This window comes from Hyperolius riggenbachi, chromosome 10 (genome assembly GCF_040937935.1).
Source record: "Hyperolius riggenbachi isolate aHypRig1 chromosome 10, aHypRig1.pri, whole genome shotgun sequence".
In the NCBI taxonomy this organism is placed as follows: domain Eukaryota; kingdom Metazoa; phylum Chordata; class Amphibia; order Anura; family Hyperoliidae; genus Hyperolius; species Hyperolius riggenbachi.
The window spans coordinates 183,210,321-183,235,410 of NC_090655.1; the positions used below are offsets into that span (position 1 = coordinate 183,210,321).

The following is a 25,090-nucleotide window of genomic DNA, read 5'->3' on the forward strand; positions in this document are numbered from 1 at the left end:
CTTTCACAGAAGGTAAATGAAGCATGCCAAGTGGTTCCACCTGGTGACTGTAGTGCAGATGCCTCCCAGAACAGTGGAAGGATCATCCAGTAGAGAAAGACAATAGCATTCAGCAACTATCGTGTTTTCTGGTGAAGAAAGTAACTACCGCCATAGCTAACCTTGGCAAACTGTGCCACTGCTACAGGGCCAGAAACACAGGGGGGAACTTTCTATCATAGTAATTATCAATGGAATGAATGAAAGCACAATTGTGGTGAACACCTGGCTTTCCGTTTGCATCCTTTAGAGTTAGCTGTTTAAGCATTGGGTAAAACTCAGTCATGAGATTACTAATAAAATGGATGATTGGGGATGCTTAAAGGACAACTGTAACGAGAGGGATATGGAGGCTGCCATATTTATTTCCTTTCAACAATACCAGTTGCCAGGCTGTCCTGCTGATCCGCTGCCTCTAATACTTTTAGACATAGACCCTGAACAAGCATGCAGCATATCAGATGTTTCTGACATCTGAGATCTGACAAGATTAGCTTGTTTCTGGTGTGATTCAAATACTGCAGCCAAGTATCAGCAGCCAGGCAACTGGTATTGTTTAAAAGGAAATAAACATGGCAGCCTCCATAGCTCTATCGTCACAGTGATCATTTAATGATTTTGGTAGGAGACTCCCATCTAGTTACAGCCATGTTGGTGGTAAATCAGATATTTTAATCAAAAAGAAATTAGCTGCTTAATGCTAGGATTCTTGTTCTCTTTTACCGTTTTCCCCTTAAACTAATAGAAGCTATAAGTGTGTTGAAATTCCTGACACTGACTTTATGTAGTTTTGATCCTTTGTCAGGTTAACGTCTTGCTCTGATTTTGATGTATAGTGAATGCTTCCATATGTGCAGTTTATGTGGTAGAAATCCTTTCTTCCAATTACTGAACTGTTCTGCTTATGTACGCATATTTTTAAGCATAAACAAATTTGTATTCGTCTTATATAATAAACTGCAAGTGTACCTGCGTCATCAACTGAATGGTTGTGTGTCCCTGGCTTTTTTTTGTACTGAGCATGTGCGCAACCAGGGCAGTTAGGACACAGGGCCGGATCTGACAGTTTGCAGTGTGGTTCACAGAGGTTCTCATTACATTGTGGGAAATAACAGCTTTTTCCAACTGCCAAGCAAGCAGCTCCCTGTGTGCATATACTTCAGACAGTGGTGGGGAACGAGCAAGCGGGACACGTATGTGCGCGCATTGTGGGAGGTAGCGGCTGTGACCTAGCGCCCATTTTTTAAAGAGAACCTGTACTGAGTAAAATTATTTTAAATAAACACATGAGGTAACTTCAATTGAACATTACATAGTTACCTTGCCATCAGTTCCTCTCAGAAGCTCACCATTTTCTTCTGACAATGATCCCTTCCAGTTCTGACAACATCTTGTCAGAACTGAAATATATCAGTTGCTGTCAGTTACAGCGGAGAGGAGAGCTGATGTGTTCATGTTTCCCTATGGCTCAAGTGGGCGATGTTACAGTTTAACTGTGTGCTGACCAGGAAGCTGTTATGGGGTAACGGCCATTTTTTTCAAAATGGAGGACAGAGAATTCTCTTGATCACAGTGGACAAACAGGACGCAGGAGAGGAGAAAGAGATTGAGGAGTAGACTACATGGGAGGTGCGTATGACCTGTGTATGTTGTTTTCACTTTTAATTTTCAGTTCAGGTTTTCTTTAACAGGCGGGCCTTTTTACTAGTAATATAATAAAATCATACCACAACGTCCTAACTGCAGCTTTGCTAAATTACTAGGATTGCATAGACACTTCTGTGACAGTTGCAGTTACAGTAGATTACATTGGTCTCATGATGCGCTTAAAATACACAGTGTCTGCACCACAAACAGACTCCTATACTGTTTGCATTCCTAAATAGATGATTATGCAGTTCCTGCTGAAACTAATTAGATCCATTTATGTGGTTACCGTATGATCATCAGGTGGCACCAGTTCCTATAGAAGTGGCCAAGCAAAGAACTCTGCTGTACAGGGAGGCTAAATATAACCCTGCATTGTCCTGACAGCTGTCATGCAGTGATATTGATGCGCTGCTGACCAAGCCGCCTATGCTGTTACATACATTAGAAAAGTCTAATCAGATGATAATCAGAATGTGTGCCTTTGAGCAAAAAAGTGCTTTAAGAATTTGAATTGCTAAATGGCAATGACATTACACTTTAGCCAGAATATTAATCTCATAAGTGGGTAGAAAGCTTCTCTCAGCTTTGTGATGATGACTTGTGCAATATTTGTACAGAATACATCATCTTGGCCATCTTAATTTCACATTTAATCACATTATATCATAAGAATGTCTTTTACATTTCTGCTTTAGCTGTATGTTGGGCAATAAGGATCCAGATACTACACACACCTCATTTGGACCAGTTAATTTCTTAGAAAGAGGGATAAAAATAAAATGGAAATGCAATTTGGAAGTTGCATTGTGATCTGGCTAATTCAGCTGTGTATGTACAAGAATAGATGTTCTCATGATATAATGATATGAGATAATTGGTGAAATGAAATGTCCAGAAGATAAACTCAGTTCTTCGCCTGCACTGTAGATGTCTTCAGCTCCCAGCAATCTTTTGTGAAAAGGGCATACCGTATTTCCATTGAGTTTAACCTCTAATGCTAGGAATACCACATACATTTTTTCGGCAGATAGATGGTTCGATCGATAATTTCCCACATGTTCGATCATATTTTCGATTGTTTTTCTGATCCATTTCTCATAGAAATGAATGGAAATAGATAAGAAAATCGAGCAAAAAAAGGAATCGAAAATCGATCGGATGGAAAATCGACCGTAAAAACACATCATGTATACCCTGCATAAGGCCTCTCTGTACCTCCAGAAAGGGAAAGTCTGGGACAACCTTCAGGTTTTCCAGAAAAAGAAGACTGGGAGCACCATAAAGTGTAGTATGTCAAACAATGGAGAGTAGTAGTATATAAAAATGGTACTCACAATCCCAGGTTTGCTCAATCGCCAACCATGATAGAGCGCTTAAATATGGTCTGCCGGACCAACGATAGTCTGTCCACTCTTTGGTAGATTTGTGCACTCTCCAATGATAAAAAGGTTTTTTTGCAAAGAAAAATTGTATAAACAAAATATCCTAATACAAAATACAACTCCTGTAGGGGTTGTTCTTAGTTAGTACTGGGAAGGATGCACCCCCTAAAAAAGTATAAAATGGCTAAAAACAGCTTTTAAAGGTAAAATAACTTACCTCATTGATGCGGATTTGCCCCCAAAAAACTAATTCAGTTTGACAACACGTTTCATGATTATCAACCCGCTTCCTCAGGTCAATACATAGTGTCTACAAATAAATTACAGGAAAAAGCTCATAGCTGTATGCTTGGAAAACAAAGCTCAATACGTAAACGTAAAAATATATACACACACATGCATAGATAAATAATTATATATATTGCACACACCAATCAATGAATAAAATGTGGATCAGCAACTTTGCCAACATATTACTTATTTATCTATTTTTATTACAATTATCATAGTGGTTTTACCAATGCTTTTATGGGCTGTCTGTTAATATAATGCCTTACCTTGCATAATCAGAAAGAAGTAGTGGACTCTTGGGTATAGCAAAGTACAACAAAATAAGTACATTTTATGATACTGTACTGTAAATGGTACCAAATATGTATTACAGTTAGCAGTTTTATTTTTCATTTAGGTTAACTTTAATATTTAAGGAAAGGTAGGGGGAAAGGCTGCGCATCCCTAAACACATGCTGCAATTGAATGGTTGAATGGTGATCGCACAGGCATACACCGCCTCTGCCAGACTGAAAAATGCATGCCCTGCATCCAAGACAAGTGCTAACATTTATTAAACTAGGAGGAACTTTAGCTTCCAATATGGTTTGCATGCAAAGTATATTTGTAAGAAACGAGGCAGCTGCGGCGAACAGCACCGCCGCCGCAGCTGCCTCCATGCGGCCATCCGTCCGTTCGGTGTCCAGGACGCCGAGGACGGAACGTCCTTCCGTGCAGGGGGTTGCCTTAGCGCGCGGGCGTGCGCACAGACGGGACCTTTATGCGGGGAGGAAGCCCGTCAGCTGACCTGCTGGTCGGCTGACGTCGGAGACCCGCGGCGCCCAGGATTGGCTGATGAGCAGGGGGCGTGCCAGTGAGGTCTCCTCTGCTTCATAAGCCTCCGGGCTTCATTATCACATTGTCTGCTGTCGTGAATACTTGAGTGTTAGCGCTCAGACCTTAGGCTAGTTCCCTGGTGCAATTACCCTGACTCTGATCCTGCTTTCTGATCCTGTACTTTTGCCTATCTGTCTACCTGTTGCTGAACCTCTGCCTGATTCCCGATTACTCTCTTGTCTCACGATTCTGTACCGATACGTACCTTCCTGTTGCTGAACCTCTGCCTGATTACCGTTTACACTCTTGTCTCACGATCCTGTACCGATACTTACCTCGCTGTTGCCGAACCTTGTCTGCCTGACCATTCTACTCACCAGTGGGCCCTCGCCACTGGTGAGGTGTTACTACGCCAGCTCCGCTGGTGAAGCAGTTCTGCTAGGCTATAGTTCAGCCTTAATTACCTGCTCATTAGGTACCTGTCATTTTAGTATTACTGTATCTCGTAGACTGCAGTACAATCCGACCCACCTGCCCCTCGGGTGTTCATTTGCCTGCAGTATATTCTGAATCACCCGCTCCTCGGGAGATTCAGCCCCTTCAGTATTGTTTCTCCAGCTTGCTGGAGGTTATACGTTAGTGCACACTCAGTGTACGGTTTAGACCTCATCAGCCCCTCTGGTGAGGCCTCATTAAAGCATTAAAGTTACGGTTACACCAATCACTACACTCTCTGCTCCTTGTCTGCTATACTAGTATTATTGGGGATTCTGCAGATCACCATATAATCAGACATCAGAGCAACGACACAAGACCGTTACAATATTATACTAGACACTTGCGCCACGGTGAGGCAGACCTCCGGGCAAGTGACCTAACCTAAATTTAAAACCTTGGGAGCAGCTAAGCAAAAAAATGTGTAACTTACATTTGGTAGAACAGCGAGGAGAACGCCAGCACATACCACTAAGGCTGCATCTGAAATGACCACCAGCTCAGTGTGTAGCACCTAAATAGATTTTCTGCACACTTTGCATTCAATTCAGATGCAAATCATATGCAAATCTGCTACTACTTATCATGCAAACAGGAAACTCAGAAGGAGGGGCTGGGAGCAGCTAACCTGACAGTTACATAGTTACAAAGTTAAGGAAAGGTGGGGGGAAAGGCTGCACATCCCTAAACACATGCTGCAATTGAATGGTTAATCGCACAGGCATACACCGCCTCTGCCAGACTGAAAAATGCATGCCCTGCATCCAAGACAAGTGCTAACATTTATTAAACTAGGAGGAACTTTAGCTTCCAATATGGTTTGCATGCAAAGTATATTATACTAGACACTTGCGCCACGGTGAGGCAGACCTCCGGGCAAGTGACCTAACCTAAATTTAAAACCTTGGGAGCAGCTAAGCAAAAAAATGTGTAACTTACATTTGGTAGAACAGCGAGGAGAACGCCAGCGCATACCACTAAGGCTGCATCTGAAATGACCACCAGCTCAGTGTGTGGCACCTAAATAGATTTTCTGCACACTTCGCATTCAATTCAGATGCAAATCATATGCAAATCTGCTACTACTTATCAAGCAAACAGGAAGCTCAGAAGGAGGGGCTGGGAGCAGCTAACCTGACAGTTACATAGTTACAAAGTTAAGGAAAGGTGGGGGGAAAGGCATGCTGCAATTGAACGGTTAATCGCACAGGCATACATGGCCTCTGCCAGACTGAAAAATGCATGCCCTGCATCCAAGACAAGTGCTAACATTTATTAAGTGTCTAGTACATTATAATTTGCATGCAAACCATATTGGAAGCTAAAGTTCCTCCTAGTTTAATAAATGTTAGCACTTGTCTTGGATGCAGGGCATGCATTTTTCAGTCTGGCAGAGGCGGTGTATGCCTGTGCGATTAACCATTCAATTGCAGCATGTGTTTAGGGATGCGCAGCCTTTCCCCCCACCTTTCCTTAACTTTGTAACTATGTAACTGTCAGGTTAGCTGCTCCCAGCCCCTCCTTCTGAGTTTCCTGTTTGCATGATAAGTAGTAGCAGATTTGCATATGATTTGCATCTGAATTGAATGCGAAGTGTGCAGAAAATCTAACTTTAATATTTGTGTGGTTATATAGGGAGATTCATGTTATTGTTGTTATGTGCAACTCAGAAGTCCTAGCCATTCCACACTAGCATGCTTGTTTCTATGAAAGGCAATACATATGTGCTGAGTATCTACGTTTGGCTTGTATTAGCACAGCTTCCCACTTATGTACAGCCATAACAAACTATTGTCCTGCTATGAGGTTCTGCGGAACAAGAAGCCCAAAACTATGTGGCTGCATAGTCTTCAATAAGTGATAGCATCTGGCAAATATAATAAATATAACTTGAAATGTGTTCCGTTTAAACAGAACAATAATAGGAGGAATTTGGTTAGTAAGACGATGAAGTCCTCCCACCTCTTTCCCACATAACTGTGCAACGCAGCAGAGCAGGAGGTATAGAGAGAAGTGGTTATGCATTAAGATCCTTCTGCTGTTTTCTCCTTCATTCTAATCTGCAATCTGTCTTTCCTGGAAGGCTGGGTGAGACCTGTATGGCTCTGCTCTTCCTACACATGGCTAATAAAAATGTTCCTCGTTCTTAAGCACATACTGTACCGAAAAATATGTTCTTCAGTCACGTTCATTGAGTATAGTTTTATGTGATGTGCTGACAATGTCATAAAAGACTTAGGGCTGGTTCAGACGGACGCTTGCGGAGCATTTGCCGCCAGCGTTCGGGGCTTGGCGTTAAAGTGACTCCAAACTCATCTAAAAAATAAAAGTTGTACTCACCAGGGGCTTTCTCCAGCCCAGTGCTGGTCGGGAGGTCCCACGCCGGCCTCCTGGCTCCTCTCCTTCTCCCCGCTCCGGAATGGCTGACAGGCCGCAGCCCGGGCGACACTCTCCCGAGTGTCAGGCTGCTTCTTCCGCATATGACGCGGATTACGTCACACGCCGGCCGCCTCGCGTCATCACGGCGGCCGGCGTGAAAGTACTGCGCATGCGCGATTAAAGCGCGCATGCGCAGTACTTTCACCCCGGCCGCCGTGATGACGCGTCTGCAAATAATTTTTTCAACAACAGACGCAAGTGTACTTTTAAACTTTTGAAATCCATCTCAGGAGCAGCATCATAGGACATTTCTGGAGTATTATACTGAAGGAACAGTGCAATAACAGCAATAACACCAGTCACCATTTAAATTAACAGTGTTACCATCCTTAATTAGGAGCTGAAGTTACTTGCTATGTACAGCACAGTTTGAGAATATACCTCTTTCTCATTATTATTGCATTAGCATTTAATTGATTTGTAGCTTCCTTTTATGCATTTTATAGCTCAGTATCATTGCTAAATATCTTATATAGGTTGAATCAACCAATTTTATTTTGTATCTTAAGATTTATTAAAGTGATAAACTTCACATTTTATACTGAAGTGTTTGGGTCTACCATCATAGATCCTTTGCTCTATACTTGTGATTTAATCATAGTAAGATTATATCTTTTTAACAGAGACCAAAAACAGGTCATTATTAAATTTGAAATCAAACACCTTTCACTCAGCGCAGTCGGTCTATTCACTAACAGGACAGTAGGGGTTAACTAGAGCATTGCTGGGCTAATAATTCTGAATTCAAGCAAACTTAAGGCCAAGCGCCCTCCAGAGATCACTATAGCTAGCGATTTCCGGCGCCAATCAAATGCAGTAGATGATTTTAATGGTCCAAATGAAAGCTGAATGAATTTGCATTTCATTGACCATCTCTACTGGGCACAATATAGCTTAGAGAATGTGCCAAAAAACAGCCCCCTTTAACTATCTATATCCTGTCGAAAATTGAAATAGATACTTAATAATAACATGTATTCACTTGATTTACAAGGTTATTGCATCAAGTATTTTTATTCAAATTCATTTCAAGGCATTAAATAATGGATAGTATGTAAAATAGATCATTGTAGTTTTGTGTGACTGATATATCTTTATGTTTGTACTTTTTTGCCTATTAGGATCACTGTTTTTACCATGGGCATATTGTAGGAGAAAATGACTCATCAGCCAGCATCAACATCTGCAAAGGAATAAAGTAAGAACTGCCTGTCTGCATACAATAATAATCATAAAAAAACCCCACAGAAAACAATGCACATGTAATAATATCAAAAATCGATTATTAATTTCTGGGTAAGCTTCAGTAGTCTTAAAGTCATTAAAGAGGCACTACAGCGAAAAACTGTAAAATCTAAAATATGTACAAACATATACAAATAAGAATTACATTTTTCCAGAGTAAAATGAGCCATACATTACTTTTTTCCTATATTGCTGTCACTTACAGTAGGTTGTAGAAATCTGACAGAAGTGACAGGTTTTGGACTAGTCCATCTCTTTATAGGGGATTCTCAGGGATATATTTATTTTCAAAAGCACTTAGTGAATGGCAGTTGCTCCGTCCAACTGCCAAAATACTGTGTAGCGAGCAGGAAAGCTGGCCAGTATCTTTGTATAAATCCTTTTTAGGGAATATCTTTATAAAGAATAAAAGCCTTGCTGAGAATCCCCTTGTGAGAAAACGCAGAAAAGCCGCCGCGCGTTCTGACAGCAAGGCGGCTGATTCCTCGTCCAACGCGGCGGTTTGCACACGGAGGCGTGCGTCTGGTAACATGGCAGAACGCGGAAAAGCCGCCGCATGTACTGACAGCGGGGCGGCTGGTTCCGCGTCCAGCGCGGCGGTTAGCACGCAGCAGCATGCCTCTGGTGTGGCTGAGTCTGTTAGTTCACACAGGTTTAGAAATACGCGCGCGCGCGCTGAGAGGCACAACTTTTGTGACGGCCAAGAGGGGACCAGCTGACCAGGCTGGTCAGCTGACGCCAGAGCAAGTTTCTATTGGTCCATCACTTAGAGGTGGTGCCAGAGAGCGCTACACTATATATAGTTGCTGCTGGCCAGTCACAAGTTGTCTGCCGTTGCGAACACTACGTGGAAGCACTCAGACCTTAGTCAGATCCTGCAGTGTGTTTGAACCAGGTGGACCTGGGGATTCACACTGTGCCAGATTACTTGTATTGTATTCTATTTATGCTTAGACCAGTTCCAGGGTGTAGAGACCACGGACCTCACACCCAGACTAGGGAACCTGTGTTATCAATCTGTTTATGCTTAGACCAGTTCCAGGGTGTAGAGACCACGGACCTCACACCCAGACGAGGGAACCTGTGTTATCAATCTGCTATACATCAGACTAGTTCCAGGGTGTAGAGACCACGGACCTCACACCCAGACTAGGGAACTTGTGTTACCATTTTGTTATACATCAGACTAGTTCCAGGATGTAGAGACCAAGGACCTCACACCCAGACTAGGCATTGTTTGATATCTGTTATGACTTATTGCTTTCCTGACTACTCCTCTGATCTCTGATTCGGTACATCGCACATCTGATACTCTGTTGCCAAACCCTGCTTGCCTTGGATACCGAATCAGCCTTCTGTCTATGTACTTTATCTGACCGTGTGTTGCCGACCTGGCTTGCCCGACCTCGAGAGCTATCTCTACTATTAAGAGATAGTTTCCAGATCACTCAGTGACATTTGTCTTTATTGTCACTCACTCTCTGGACCTTCCTTCTTCCAGCCAGACTCCGTCCCTTGGGGAGTCTCAGGCTACTGGAAGGTTTCCTTATCTTTAGAGCAGTATTGCCCATACTGTCTCTAATTTCCTGTGCTATACTCAAAGTACTACCGTTACACCAAACACTCACATTATCCAGGTGTCCAGAGGTTAGCAATATATCTGTATTATCGGTGATTCTGCAGATCATCAATAATCAGGTATATATCTGTATTCTTGGTGATACTGTAGATCACCAACAATCAGATTCTCTCTGCGTGCTGACACCGATCGTTACACCCCTATGAAGAGATGGACTAGTCCAAAACCTGTCACTTATGTCAGATTTCGACTGCCTACTGTAAGTGACAGCAACATAGGAGAAAAGTAATTTATGGCTCATTTTACTCTGGAAAAAACGTACTTCTTATTTGTCTATGTTTGTACATATTTTAAATGTTACAATTTTTCGACGTAGTGCCCCTTTAACACAGTCCTGTCAGGTGATTTCTATGTAATGTTTGTTTACTGAGAGCTCCATAGCTAGTAGAAAAAAAAAATGTTTCCCAGAATGCTCTGGAGTAGGGGATTGGTGAGAATTCTGCATATCTAATCGGCCTAGGCTTAGAATCCCTGGGAGGGCAAGGCTATTGGAAGTGTTTCTGATGCTGAAACCAGGAAAATTGTCGTAAAAGTGGATATCCTGAATAATTTACTGCATTCTACTCATACATTCATACAGTGCCTTTTTAAAGCACAGCACTTACCTAAGAAAAAACAATTATATTTAATATAGCTTTCGATTTTATTTATTTTTTTAGTTAACATTTTAAATGTATTATCATGAGATGGTATTGTGAATAGACGACATTGCTTTCGAGAAAATATCACAGCAAGTAAATAGGACTTCCTGTCTGCGGTTTATTAACTCCCAAACTGGGAAACTCATAGCATACAGGAAATGTGCAGTACGGAGGTAATTTCTCATTGCCTATTTCCTGTCCTGAGGCATTAATCTGTCTACTGGTTCTTTGGAAAACAGAGATATATATATAGTTAGTGATGTGCAGGAATGTATAGTCACAGATAATCATATCTATTCATAGAACACATGTATCTGCATTGGTAGGAAGGAAATGTCCATACATTGCACTGTAGTGTAATGTCACTGTGTTTTATTTAGAGCCTACAATCTGCAAAACTTGAGGATGTTTTTTTTGTGTATGTGTGTTTTTGTTTTTTTTTATTTCAGGCTACAAAGCTGTCAAATGTAATTTAAACAGTACCTAAAAACATTTGAAGACATTAATCATCTTTTCATAATATTATCATTTTTGTAATTACGGTATATAGTGCTGACATCTTCAGCAATGCTTTAGTACATATAGTCATATCATTCTCTCATAGAGGAGCTCACTATCTAATTCCTACCACACTCATATGACCCGCTCTTAGTCTAAGGGCTCGTTTCCACTAGTGCGGCGTGCGTCTCGTAGACGCACGCCGGCACTGAGCGGGTGGGCGGGATCGCAGGCGAATCCCATGAGCCGTGCCCTGCACGGCTATGGGAATCGCAGCCTCCACCGCAAATTCTGTAGGGGGTTCCGGCCGAATAGCTACTGCAAGCGATTGGGCTGGCGGCGCAGTTATCCCCTATGGCAAAGTTTCCCCACGCGATTTGCCTGCGGGGAAACTGCGGATTCGCGGCCGTTTCCGCAAGAGTGGAAACGGGCCCTTAGGCCAATTTTTAAGGGGTACAACTTAATTTATCAGTATGTTTCTGGAATTTGGGAGGAATTTGGAGCACATGGGGGAAACCCATCCAAACATGGGGAGGACCAATAAACTCCATGCAAAGTATGTCCTGGCTCAGATTTTATATTAATATAAGCCAAAAAATGCAACATTTAAAGAGAGCACTCAATTCTGTAAATGAATTACGGCAAAGTCTCTTACACTTCCCTATTTGTAATGGCTATGAACCACATTATGACCCCATTCCTATAGATTGTAAGCTCGCAAGGGCAGTGCTCTCTCACCCTTTTGTGTTTTGGATTTGTTACACATTTATTCATGTTAATCCTGTCACTGTTATTACCGACTCTGTACTTTGTACTGATTCTGTATTTTGTACCAACTCTGTATTTTGTAGATTGGTATTATATTTGAAAACAATATTCACCACTTCAACTATTTTTATTTTAACGTATATGACTTTATTAAGACGGGAAATGTACTGTATTATGATTCTTTTGTTTAGTCCATGAAGATATATATTGTAGCCATAAACTAGAATTAAAAAGCAGCCATAAACTAGAATTCAAGAGTGACCTTGGTAGGTGCCACTGATCAAATTAAAGTTTAAAATCTTGTGAAATGTATTTAATAATACAAAGGTACTTTAAATTTCACAACCATAAATCTAGATAAAAGAACAGAGATCCCCTGGTTGGTCTAGAGAACATTAAAGGCTTAAAGAGTAACTGTCAGGCTGCAGAAGCTAATTTAAACCTCTATTCTCCTGTGCTAAACAGTTTAGACGGAAGCCAAAAAGGCAATAGTGAAGATAAAAATCTCTCTTACATTTGATGTGTGCTTATCAGCAAAGCTGTTAGACCCAAGCAGGACGCAAGCCGCATACCATACTGCAAAGCATTCTGGGGCCCTCCCCTCGGCTGCTAAGGAGAAGTTACAGTATCAAGTTTCAGCAGCTTGTAACTCAGTCCAGCGCACAGCACTGATAAATCTCCGGGCAGAGTACACTGCAGGAGTCCGCTATTGTTCCTAGCCACATGGCTAATTAATATTCACTGCACACTAGTGTTATTCAGTAGGAGCTTTTCTGTGATCAGGAAGCAGGCAGGACATGACGACACATTTGGCTTCATAGGAGACAGACAAACATGGAACCTGCCATGAGCTGTCAGGAGCATCGTTCTCTGCATATACTATATGCAAATTCTGTGAAGTACAAACGTGGACAGTGAAATGCATATGTAATGTAAGTACAGCCAATCTTTAGCTACTGATATATGTGTTTATTTTCTCTGAGACCTTATACCTAACAGCTCCTCTTTAAAGTCTCTTGGAAAATGATTTTAAGGACCTATGTGCAAATGCCATGGAAGAGGTTACTAGACATTGATCTCACTGCTGTTACCCATTCCATCCATCTGAATGGATCTACAAATCTCATGATACATTGTGGGAGCCCAGAGGTATCTAGAGAGAGGAAAACCTGGCTTCATATTGGGGCCTGTTTCCACTGGCCGCTATCTCCTCCAATTCGCCGCATTCTGAAGTGCAATTGCAGCCTATTGAAATGAATAGGCTGATTATGACTCGCATATGGGGTTGGGATTAATGCAACTTGCTGCATTTTCTCGTACATTACAACTTAGACCCCATTATGCCACATTGAAAGGGGGGTATTGCAACTGTTAGCTCAATTTCAGCGGAGGCAGCTACAAGATGACTTAGCAGAATAATCTGCAACCCAGGTTAAAGTTCTCCCCCAATCCAAGTGAATACCCTCTCTTCCAGCTGGGAGATACAGAACCACAAACACTTAAATTGGTGGAACAGCATCTGAAATCTTTATTTACAGGTCAATCTTATATACACCCTGATGTTAGGGAAAAACCAGATTAGACCGGAGTGCACATAGAAAATATTTGAAACAATAGCATAGACATGGTACAGACAGCAGAGACAATAGGATTTGTTATTCTGTAAACAACTGGCAGAGGTAGACTTTGTTACATGTGTTAATTTCTCAATAGACCAGGTTTTTTTTAACAACAATGCATGAATAGGTCTGAGTCTTCAGATCTCTGTCACAGTGGCTTGTATGGTAATATACCAACTGGGTATTGAAATACAGGTTTTGTATTTAGGTGCCTGGAACTTCTAGAGTGTTAATTATTAATGTATCTGTAAAGCACTGTCTGGAGGAATGTGCTGCTGACTAGTTGAAGCAATGATGTCATTTTTAAGAAATTGTGATGTGCTGTATATATTTTAATATCGGGGTGATTTAAGCAGCACATTATTACAACCTTTCAACCCAACCTTTGATCCCAACCTTTTCTAAAGGAAAGGGCGGGATCACTTAGATACTATGCACAGCTCTATGTATGTTAGAGATCAATGAGTTAGTGTTGTCATTGGTACACAAATACAATATACAGTTTAAAGGGTTACACAACTACACGATGAATTAACAGTAGTTAGCTTTGCTAGTATATCATCCTAATCTAGCCCTGCATAACTTAATGGAAAACTGAATGTGGTAAACTGTAACAGGTTGCCTAAAGCCACACCTCACCCATAAGGTTAGAACTCCTTAATGCATTTTGGAAAAAAAATGATCCTCGAGTGGGTCCAGGAAATGTCAGTTCATTATTGCAGAGTAGAATATTGTTCATTTGAAGGGTGAAGGAGGACGGTGAATTCATCACCACAAGCCCTCATGATGAATGCAGATGTTTTTCTGCCAAGCTCTCACTGTCTCGGGGCAAACAGACAGTGGCGGCTGAGAGCTGGCCGTGTAATCACCGTGGCTACACCCAGTGCCTTTTTGTTAGCAGTTTCATTGTATGGCATTGGGCACCCACAAAAGAAATGGAAACAGATTTATAACAAGGATGTAGCAATTGCAGCCAGGTTGTAGAAGGCAGGGAAGGGCAGACTCAACTTCTCATCCCAGTTGAGAAACCTCACAGTTGCAACAGCAGAGGCGGAGTTCTTCCCAAAGGATGACACAAAAGAAAGGCTTGAAGCAGCCATCACCAACACAGGAGGAGGGCAGGTGCAGGAAGGGCTCATCCTTACAGCAGAGGGTCATCCTTCTAGGGCTGCATCAGTGCAGGAGAATCATATCAGATGATCTCCAAAGTATTCCATAATCAGGTGATATCACAGGCAGGTCTCCAAGTGAACAGGTAATAAAGAACACTTGTGCAGGCAAATTAGTAAAGATGAATCAGACAAGAGTTCAAGGTTTGTCAAACTGCATGAGCCAAGTAATTGATAGCTCAGTCTCAATCAAAGCAGTTATGTAGAGGTCCTCAATGGTAATAAGAAGTTAAACAGCTTAGTGGGTGTGTGCAACCTATTTACCACATGCGTAGCTATGTAACAATATTTTTGACAAAGGTTACTCTCTCTATTCAAATTTCTTTTACTAACATCATACTGTCTGTAAATCCTAGTACTATAGAGTTCTGACACTTAAACACATTTCTCTGACCTTGCTTTATACAGCACAGTATCAATACAAACAGACATATGGAGACAATTACAATCAAATCAACCAATAAGTATTTTACATGACATATTTGTCTCCACCCTCTCCAGGCATGTTAGAACACTGATGTGGGCCGGGTTATGAGGCTGTGTGATTCAGCCACTTGCAGGTTTAGTTGGCCCCCCATCTCACCCTGTGCACAGTAGGTGGTACAGGGGGTCAACGTCTGCTGTTCAAAACCCTCCCCAAATGCACCAACACCAGGGTTTGTTTCCCACACCCCTCAGATTGTAACCAGAGACAGACCAGAAACCAACAAAGAAATTGCTGTAAAAGCATTTGTTAGAATTTTACACAATTACAAGTGAAAAAATATAAGTATGTCACTTTGCTTAAGGGACTCATCACCATTAATATTATACATGTACCCAAACATTCACACAATTGTTTGCATTATTCTTGGCAATATGAACAGAAAACCTGGCATGAGCATAACTTCTAGTAATTTGAGCAATATGATTTTGGACACAATCTCTACATTACATTCATATCGGCATGAGTGCAAGCTCAAGTTAAAATGATTACATTTCATTCACAGCAACTTAATTCCTACTGGAAGATTTACAAACCTAATTCACCCATTGACAGCAAAACTGTTGTGTGCTTTGAATTCTCAGGTATATGCAAAAATACCTGACAAAAAAAAAAACCCACATGAAAAACAAAAAACTTCAGATGGAACATGCCTTTCCGTATGTTAATTTTTTATAACCAACTTTAAATTACAAATTTTAAGACATGTTACATCTGGTTCACCCGAAATAAATTGTTTCCTTTGCAAAACACTAAATTCAAAGCATCACAATGGCCAGCAACTTTGTGCATGGGTCATTCATTATATGAGGTGAAAACCAATTACACATTCAATCTCACCTGCCTTGCCTCAAGACAATTTACAAACCCTCTCCTATAGTAGACAAAGAAAGACAACACATGCACATTTACATAACCACAGTCCGCATACCTTAGACTCCAACAATAATTTAGCTTTTGACTTTTCTGACTGTAGAAAAAAATGATCAATTAAATTTAGAGGTTTATTCCTAACTCTAAAAAAAATATTTGGATACTCTCTGTGCACAGACACATACACAAACAGACAAACAACATATAGCTGGGATCTTCTTTTGTTTCTGTTTCCTGACACTCTCCTCATTGCCCCCAGTCTTTTCAGGGAAGAGGAAAGAGAAAAAACAAAAGCATTAACACAAGTCTCTCCCAATACATGGAGGGAGGGGGTAGAAACCTGCAACAACTCTGAGCAGATGTCCAGAGATGCATATTTAAAGTACAACCTAGCTGAAAAAGTGCAACCAGTCATACACAAGCAATTTAAATCACAGTTCCACAGAAACTACAGTGAGAGGAGATAGACAAACACATTTATAGTAATTAGAAGAAAAGGCTCAGAAACATCTAGTAGCCAGGCCAGAACATTTTGGAGGGACTGATAAAAAAAGTTATCCTGCGGCCGCAATGCCCATTCAAAATGTCCTGGTCCAGAGAGACACCTGCAACTGCTGAGTGTCTCCGAGAAAAAAAAATGAAACTCCTAAATAGAGTTAGTCAGAAATAAGATTCAAAGCAAATTGTGGAACATGATTTTTTCTAAAACTTACAAATCTATATATCCGCATTAAACAGCATCACAGAATATGATACATCATAAATCAAAAATAACCCTTGGGAGTCCCCTTACCTTTGAGACTTTGAGTGAGATTAGCTGAGTTTGAAGGTTTATCTAGGGATGGTGACGTCAGTATTAGACTTTACTGGCAAACCTGGTCTCCAGCTTATGTGATTCTTCTATAGTTTCTATAGGTTTATCTACACCCGATTTATGGTTTGAATTTTAACTATCCTCTGTGGACAAGTTTATACCTTCAATCTCAGCTTAACCTCACATACAATCTACACAAATCTATACAGTAACATGCAATCTTATATAACTAAAATTCACTTAAGCGACTATACAACAATATACAAGGTTTAGAGAGAATATTCACTTAGACACACAGTACTGCTTTCTTAATTGGGGCATCAGACCCGCTATTTACTTTAGGAATATCAGATTCCTGGGAGAGGCGCTACAGAAGCACTTTCCCTCCGGGTTCTATTAATCCGCTCTGACAGTATAGGGTGGTAATCAAAAAATAGAATTACTCACCCGATACTGTATATGGCGGATCCAACTTCTCGACACCAAACTGTTAGCTCAATTTCAGCGGAGGCAGCTACAAGATGACTTAGCAGAATAATCTGCAACCCAGGTTAAAGTTCTCCCCCAATCCAAGTGAATACCCTCTCTTCCAGCTGGGAGATACAGAACCACAAACACTTAAATTGGTGGAACAGCATCTGAAATCTTTATTTACAGGTCAATCTTATATACACCCTGATGTTAGGGAAAAACCAGATTAGACCGGAGTGCACATAGAAAATATTTGAAACAATAGCATAGACATGGTACAGACAGCAGAGACAATAGGATTTGTTATTCTGTAAACAACTGGCAGAGGTAGACTTTGTTACATGTGTTAATTTCTCAATAGACCAGGTTTTTTTAACAACAATGCATGAATAGGTCTGAGTCTTCAGATCTCTGTCACAGTGGCTTGTATGGTAATATACCAACTGGGTATTGAAATACAGGTTTTGTATTTAGGTGCCTGGAACTTCTAGAGTGTTAATTATTAATGTATCTGTAAAGCACTGTCTGGAGGAATGTGCTGCTGACTAGTTGAAGCAATGATGTCATTTTTAAGAAATTGTGATGTGCTGTATATATTTTAATATCGGGGTGATTTAAGCAGCACATTATTACAACCTTTCAGCAACTTGCTGCATTTGTTCGTACATCTGAATTCCCATTACCACGCATTGGAAGGTCAGGGGGATTCGGATTCGCATCAGCATGAGTGCCGTGTCTGTCTCGGTAAACGAACATTGCACTCAGCGGAAACGGGGCTTTCTTTATCTGCACAGTATATACGGTATATAGCAGTGGCACTAATATTACATTTCAAGCATGTTTTAGGTAGTCCTCGGAAGGACAACTTTCCCAGCTTAGTAAATCACTGTTAGTCACAAGTAAGCTTGGTGATGTTTTCTTATTATCTTTCATGTGTAGGTTTATTAATATTAGTCCTATATGATAATTGTCCACCTTTCATCAATAAAGCAATTTTGTTCGCATACAATACTCTATTCTGGATAAATATATGTTCAGCTATCAGCTGCAGCATTTACATTGGTTTGTATATTTTCAGTGGGTTTTTACAGGTTGATGGACAGATGTACTTGATAGAACCTCTCCCAGGATCTGATGATGACCAGGGAGCACACGCCATCTACAGACATGAACATCTGAGGATGAAGAGAGGAACCTGCCAAGACAACAATACAAGTACTGTGTATGACTATGGACCAAAAGTAGCAACAGTGCTGAAGCCCCAGCCGTGGGTGAGTACATGCTTTACAGTGCATCTGATGGTGGCAATTCTCACAATGGTATAAGACCAACACATAACCAAAATCTTTAACTGTTGGTGATCATTTTAGTGAGGTTTTGGGCTGCTTTAAACAGGCGACTTCCAGCGTCTTTCCTCATCATTTACCACTGGGCTCCTCAATGTCCTGCATTGAGATGAATGAAAGCGTTACCGTCGATTGCCTTAGAACTGCAGTCGATTACATTTTTCAAGACGCTGCATGTTGTGTCCAGCATTGGCTGTGTTTGTGGTTCCATGTCTGGATGCCAAACTCTTTTATGCTCAGCAGCAGAAAAGCATTTGACATCAGTGAAATGAGCCGCTGGCAGCCGTCCATGTGAACCAGCCTTGTTCCGCTGTCTGAAGAATTTTGGTACTTTTTTTGCTGGAGGGGTGAGTTTTGTTCAGCTGTGTTGCCTTGGAAGGTTGAGCATGACTGAGAAGATAGAGGCTACAAATGAGAAAGACTTGAATATACCATTTTAAACCAAAAACAGAATGTAGCTTGGTATTTTGCTACTAACTATTAGAAAAGTGCAAGTTAATTAGATGTGCTTAGTGAGGGCTACAATTTTTGTGCATAAAGATGGGCTGTAAAATACAGAGCAGTTCTGACATGTCAACAATTGAAGGTTGTTATGTTAACATAAGGCAGATATTAGACAGTATTTCAAGGAAGGTGTAAACAAAGGCAGCTGCAATATTAATTTTAAAAGAAAGGAAATAAGACTTCTATAGCTACTCAAATTGTATGGAAAAATAAATTATATTTTAAATCTCTTGTAGCGATCTGCTCCACTACAGACTGGTACTAGATATGTGGAACTGTTCCTGGTGGTTGACAACACTGAGGTATGTATCTGATTTCAGACAAAGAAATGTCACTATCATATTGCTTGGCAGAGCAGGTTTTTATACCATCTGTTATTATGTTGTTGCAGTATTTAAATTACAAAGATATGTCTACAGTCCAGCACCGCATGAAGGAAATTGTCAACCATGTGGACAAGGTGAGAGTTTTGGCACCTCAAGCAGCATTAAAGAGAATCTGTATTGTTAAAAGCACACAAAAGTAAACATACCAGTGCATTAGGGGACATCTCCTATTACCCTCTGACACAATTTCGCCGCTCCCCGCCGCATTAAAAGTGGTTAAAAACAGTTTTAAAAAGTTTGTTTATAAACAAACAAAATGGCCACCAAAACAGGAAGTAGGTTGATGTACAGTATGTCCACACATAGAAAATACATCCATACACAAGCAGGCTGTATACAGCCTTCCTTTTGAATCTCAAGAGATCATTTGTGTGTTTTTTTCCCCCTGTTCTCATGCACTAAAGTTTCAGGCTGCTCGTTTCTTCCTGCAAACAGCTTTGCCCTTGTCTGTAATTCCTCACTATGTGAAAGCCCAGCCAGCTCAGAGGACGATTTATCCAGCTTGTAAGAGAGAAGAGAGAAGCTGCTCTAATCTAAATAACACATAGGCAGTGCGCAGAGAGGGGCCTGGAAGGGTGAGTTCATAGCAGAACCACAACACTGAAAAACTTGGCAGCCTTCCAGACACAGGCTGACAAGTCTGACAAGAGAGAGATAAGTTGATTTATTACAGAGACTGTGATAGTACAAAGTGCTGCAGTAAGCCAGAACACATTAGAATAGCTTTTGGAACTTGTAGGATGATAAAAAAACAGGATGCAATTTTTGTTACGGAGTCTCTTTAAAGGGAAACTCTACTTTTATGGCAGGGAAAAAGCAATGCTCCCTAGCACCACTGCATTGGTTGGGATATATCCCTTATAATTTAAAAGAACATTACATAATTTAAAATCATCTTTTTTTTCTTAACAGCTTTACCGATCTTTAAATTTCCGAGTTGCTCTTATCGGTATGGAGGTTTGGACAAACCGAGACAAAATAGTAGTGAGCTCCAATGCTGGCGTGACCTTAGATAATTTCCTGAACTGGCGCAAGAGTGACCTTCTTCGAAAGAAAATACATGACAATGCCCAGTTTATCACGTAAGATTAGGCTATTCTTGCTTCTTCTCTTTCTACAGTGAAACCATTTTATATATTTCTACTTCCTTACTGTTTTTTTTTTAACTATATAGCGGAGTGGACTTTGAAGGGAGCACTGTAGGTCTGGCCACCAAACTTGCAATGTGTACAGGAGATTCTGGAGCTGTCAACCAAGTGAGTAAAATTAGTAAAATTAGACTTTTGTCATCTTATTTATTATTTGGCTGCTTAAAGAGGAACTGTCGCGAAAATCATCAAATTTATAACACATACAAATAAGAAGTACATTTCTCCCAGAGTAAAATGAGCCATAAATTACCTTTCTACTATGTTCCTGTCACTTACAATAAGAAGTCTAAATCTGTCATTACCGACAGATTTTGGACCAGACCATCTTCTCATAGGGGGGTTCTCAGGGTTTTCTTTATTTTTAAAAGCACTTAGTGAATGGCAGTTGCTCTGTCTAACTGTAAAAAAAGTGTACAGTAAGCAGGGAGGCTGGTCAGCATCTTTGTAGTAGTCTTTTTCAGGGAATGTCTTTATAAAGAATAAAGGCCATGCTGAGAATCCCCTATGAAGAGATGGACTAGCCCAAAACCTGTCGGTAATGTCATATTTCTACTACCTACTGTGAGTGACAGCAACATAGGAGAGAAGTAATTTATGGCTCATTTTACTCTGGGAGAAATGTACTTCTTATTTGTATGTGTTTTACATTGTAAGATTTTAGCGACAGTTCCTCTTTAAGGAGCCCATAGATGATACAATCTTGTTTGTACAATCTTATCAAACCTATATAGCAGAAAGGTAAACTGAGTAAATCTATTTTGGATGGATACTTTAGGTCAGTGGTTCCTAAACTTTTTCAAGTAATAACACGTCACACCAAACATTCTGATCTTTATGATCCATCACCTAATGATATAAACGCAATACAGCAATGCATGGCGCATGCCTCGGAGCTGTTGCCAACAGCAAAGACGATACACAATAAGTTAATACTGCAGAAATCTGGTTGTTTTTTGGTTTCAATGATGCCCCTATTGTTGGGGAGTGTTGTGTTGCAACACAAGGGTTGGGAAGCACTGTTTTAGATAGTCACTCATATTACATAGAAGTAGTAAGAATTTACAGTCAAAATTGTATAATTTATGTGAAACTTTAGAGGGATGTCAATCCTTTGTAGATCTACCAGTGATATATAGCTACATTGTTTGGCTGAAAAAGATATGAAGACAAATGTCTATTCATTTCTACTAAAAGAAAAAAAAATCCTGTATGAGGGCATGCTCTTCCACAGGGGTAAACTTCTCAAAAGTACAGTATATTATCCTATGAACATACAAAAATACGTAAAAAGCATTGATCAATTGATTTCAATCTCCAGTTCCAGAATATTCTTTTTGTGACCAGCTGCCCATGACTAATCAGCATAACCAAGATGTGCTCTTACAAATAGTGTGCTTAATTTTTTCCTTGCGTTTATTGCCTCTCTTAAAACATGCAATAATTTTGCTTACCTTATATGCGGCAGATAAGCATTGTATGCTGTTATTGACTTTCTACTCCACCAGGACACCCAGATCCATTTCCATCACTCTAACTAATCTACAGCATACATGTCAAACTCTGGCCCGTGGGCCAAATCTGACCCACAGACTCATCTAAGTTGGCCCTCAAGTGATTTCCCCACTTTGCATTATGTTTGGCCCACTCTAGACCACCAGGGAAGCTATACTGGGGGTAAAGCCCTAGATCACCAGGGAAGCCATATGGAGGAGTGAGGGATGAAAGCAGTCACCAGGGAACTGTATAAGGGAGGGAGTGGGGTCACTTGACACCAGGGAACTGTATAGGGTAGGGAGGTGGGCCACTAGACAACAGGGAACTGTATGGGGAGGTAGGGTGCCATTAGACACCAGGGCCCATATGCAATTAACTTTTTCTCCTGAGTTTTCTGCAAGGTAATATTTTTAAACTTGTCAATAACATGCCTTTTAAGCCACCAGCAAGCAAGAAAATACTCAAAATAATTTTGATAGTAGTTTTCACCTACTTTTTGGTACTTTTTTTTATTACAAAATGCTGAAAATCTATTTTAAACAGACTTTGGAAAATTATCTCCTAGGAGAAAACCCTGGTGAAAAAGTGAATTGCATATGGGCCCAGGTAACTTTACAAGGGAGGGAAGTGGCCACTAGACATTGAGGTTGGCCCGAGTCTTAGTACTAGTGTTTCATTTTGGCCCACTTTGTACTTGAGTTTGACACCCTTGGTCTACAGCATGCAAGTTTTCATAAGTGTGTACCGTGGAAATTATCCACAATAAATATAATTTGCAATGTAATATCCCAATCATTTAGTTTGTGAGACTTCCCAGGTAAACTGAAAACATCTTCTTTGGATGATGTTACAATACCAATTTTGGGTTATCTGCAAAAACAGACAGTACTTTAATGTCAGCCTCAGTACCACTTACTGTATATACAAATTAAATCGCTAAGGTATGAAAAACAAATCTAGTGGTATTCATTAGAGATGGGCCGAGCCTCCGATTTTAGGTTCGCGATCCTACCGCGAAAGTTCGCGAACCGCAACAGACTTCAATGGAGATGCGAACTTGGAAACTTAGTAAAAATTATCCTGGCCACAAAAGTGATGGAAAAGATGTTTCAAGGGGACAAATACCTGGAGGGAGACATGGTTAAGTGGAATAGACATCAAAAGTCCCGGAAAAAAATCTGGATTTAAGGGAGGAGGAGGGTAATTTTTCTCTTGGATATATCATAATGGTACATGCTAGGCTTGCTTTAGCATGTAGTGTTGGTGGTGGTATAGTGGTGAGGAGAACTGCCTACCAAACACTAGACCTGGGTTCGATTCCCGGCTTTTGAAATCCTACAATTCCCTGGAAGACAAGACCCTCCTCTGGAGGAGGAGGAAGAGGGAGGAGGGAGAGAGGGAGCTGTTGTGGGGTGCAATATAAGGAATAACAATCAGCCTAGGAGCAAGCTAACAAGCCTAACTAAACTCTCCCTAGCAGAGTCTGTCAGCAGCTGTCCCTTACCAATTACTGTAGGCAGACGAGTGAGTAAAACGGCTTGAGAGGGGGGGCTCCAGCAGTGAGTGTAGTCTGATTGGTGACAATGTGCCTGCTGACTGTGATGTAGAGGGTCAAAGGTGACCGTAATGGAGCATTATGGGGCAAATCGAATTTCCGTAAAAGTTCGCCTTCGCTGGTGAACGCGAACCACCCAAAGTTCGCCTGGAACCGTTCGCGTATGAACCATTCGGCCCATCTCTAGTATTCATTTTCACTCTTAGCCCAATCAGAGTATGAATGATTCAATGAAATTCTCTGAACAAAGCCTATAAGCCAGTGTTCTATTCTGTATTTTCTAAATCAACAGACCTTAAAGAGGAACTGTAGTTAAAATAATGTAATGAATAAAATTACTTTTTTTTTTTTATATATATATATTTTAAAAATGATTTAGTTCAGGTTGTCCTACTGTAAATCTTTCCTCTCCCTGATTTATACTCTGAAATTTATCACAGGGGACAACATCTTTAGTACTGACTGGTGATCTCTTCAGAATATTTGTTTCTGAGAATTCCGGTCTCCCAAAATACTCTGAGGCTGAGAATTCTGCATACCTAATAAACCTAGGCTAAGCATCACTGAGATGGCTGTGTTACATACAATATACAGCAATATATAGCTATAAGAAGTGTTTATGATGCTCAACCCGGGAAATTGAACATAAAAATTGGTATTTTGAATCATTTACTGCATTCTATTGTATATTATGACTGTGCCTCTTTAAGAGCAAGTGTACAAGATCTGCAGTACAAACTCACCCCAACTGCAAACCACAATTGTACTGCATTCATAATGCTGTTATATAGCATTTACAGTTCTCCCAGCTCAGCAGAATAGAAAAAGCTGTGTCAAGAAAAACTCAATGCAAGTGTAGTTCACCCTATGCTCAAATGTGGTTGGATGCTCACGTACATAAGCCCTAATAGTTATACATTTCCCTTCTGTAAGTAGTTGCTCCAAATGCTTTTGCAAAGTATATACTGTAAACACTGCTACTACAGCCATCATCTACCTAAGCAACTACTTACCTCTTCAAAAGCTTGACTGTATATACAGTAGTTTGATACATTGCTTTGAAATCAATACTGTTTCTGTCGTCAATTTAAAACTGGAATCCTATTGTATTCAAAATTCAGGACCACAGCCCAAACCCCATTGGTGCCGCTTCCACCATGGCGCATGAGATGGGACACAACCTTGGCATGTCCCACGATGAAGATGTAGCCAAATGTAGCTGCTCAGTTACCCGGGAGAAAGGAGGCTGTGTCATGTCAAAGAGTGTTGGGTGAGTGCCAGTATATTAGATTCATGCATTTTTATTGTACAGAGTGTCTAC

At 40.6% G+C, this 25,090-nt stretch overlaps 1 protein-coding gene across 1 annotated transcript in view; it reads left to right on the plus strand.

Moving 5' to 3' along the window:
- ADAM8 (ADAM metallopeptidase domain 8) overlaps positions 1 to 25,090 on the plus strand; it is a 70,613-nt gene that overhangs the window by 21,390 nt on the left and 24,133 nt on the right. The window contains exons 5-11 of the mRNA XM_068255359.1: positions 8,234 to 8,310; positions 18,412 to 18,604; positions 19,420 to 19,485; positions 19,575 to 19,643; positions 20,482 to 20,651; positions 20,744 to 20,825; positions 24,891 to 25,039. Coding sequence (XP_068111460.1) covers positions 8,234 to 8,310; positions 18,412 to 18,604; positions 19,420 to 19,485; positions 19,575 to 19,643; positions 20,482 to 20,651; positions 20,744 to 20,825; positions 24,891 to 25,039 — 806 coding nt within the window. The remainder of the gene's footprint in view (positions 1 to 8,233; positions 8,311 to 18,411; positions 18,605 to 19,419; positions 19,486 to 19,574; positions 19,644 to 20,481; positions 20,652 to 20,743; positions 20,826 to 24,890; positions 25,040 to 25,090) is intronic.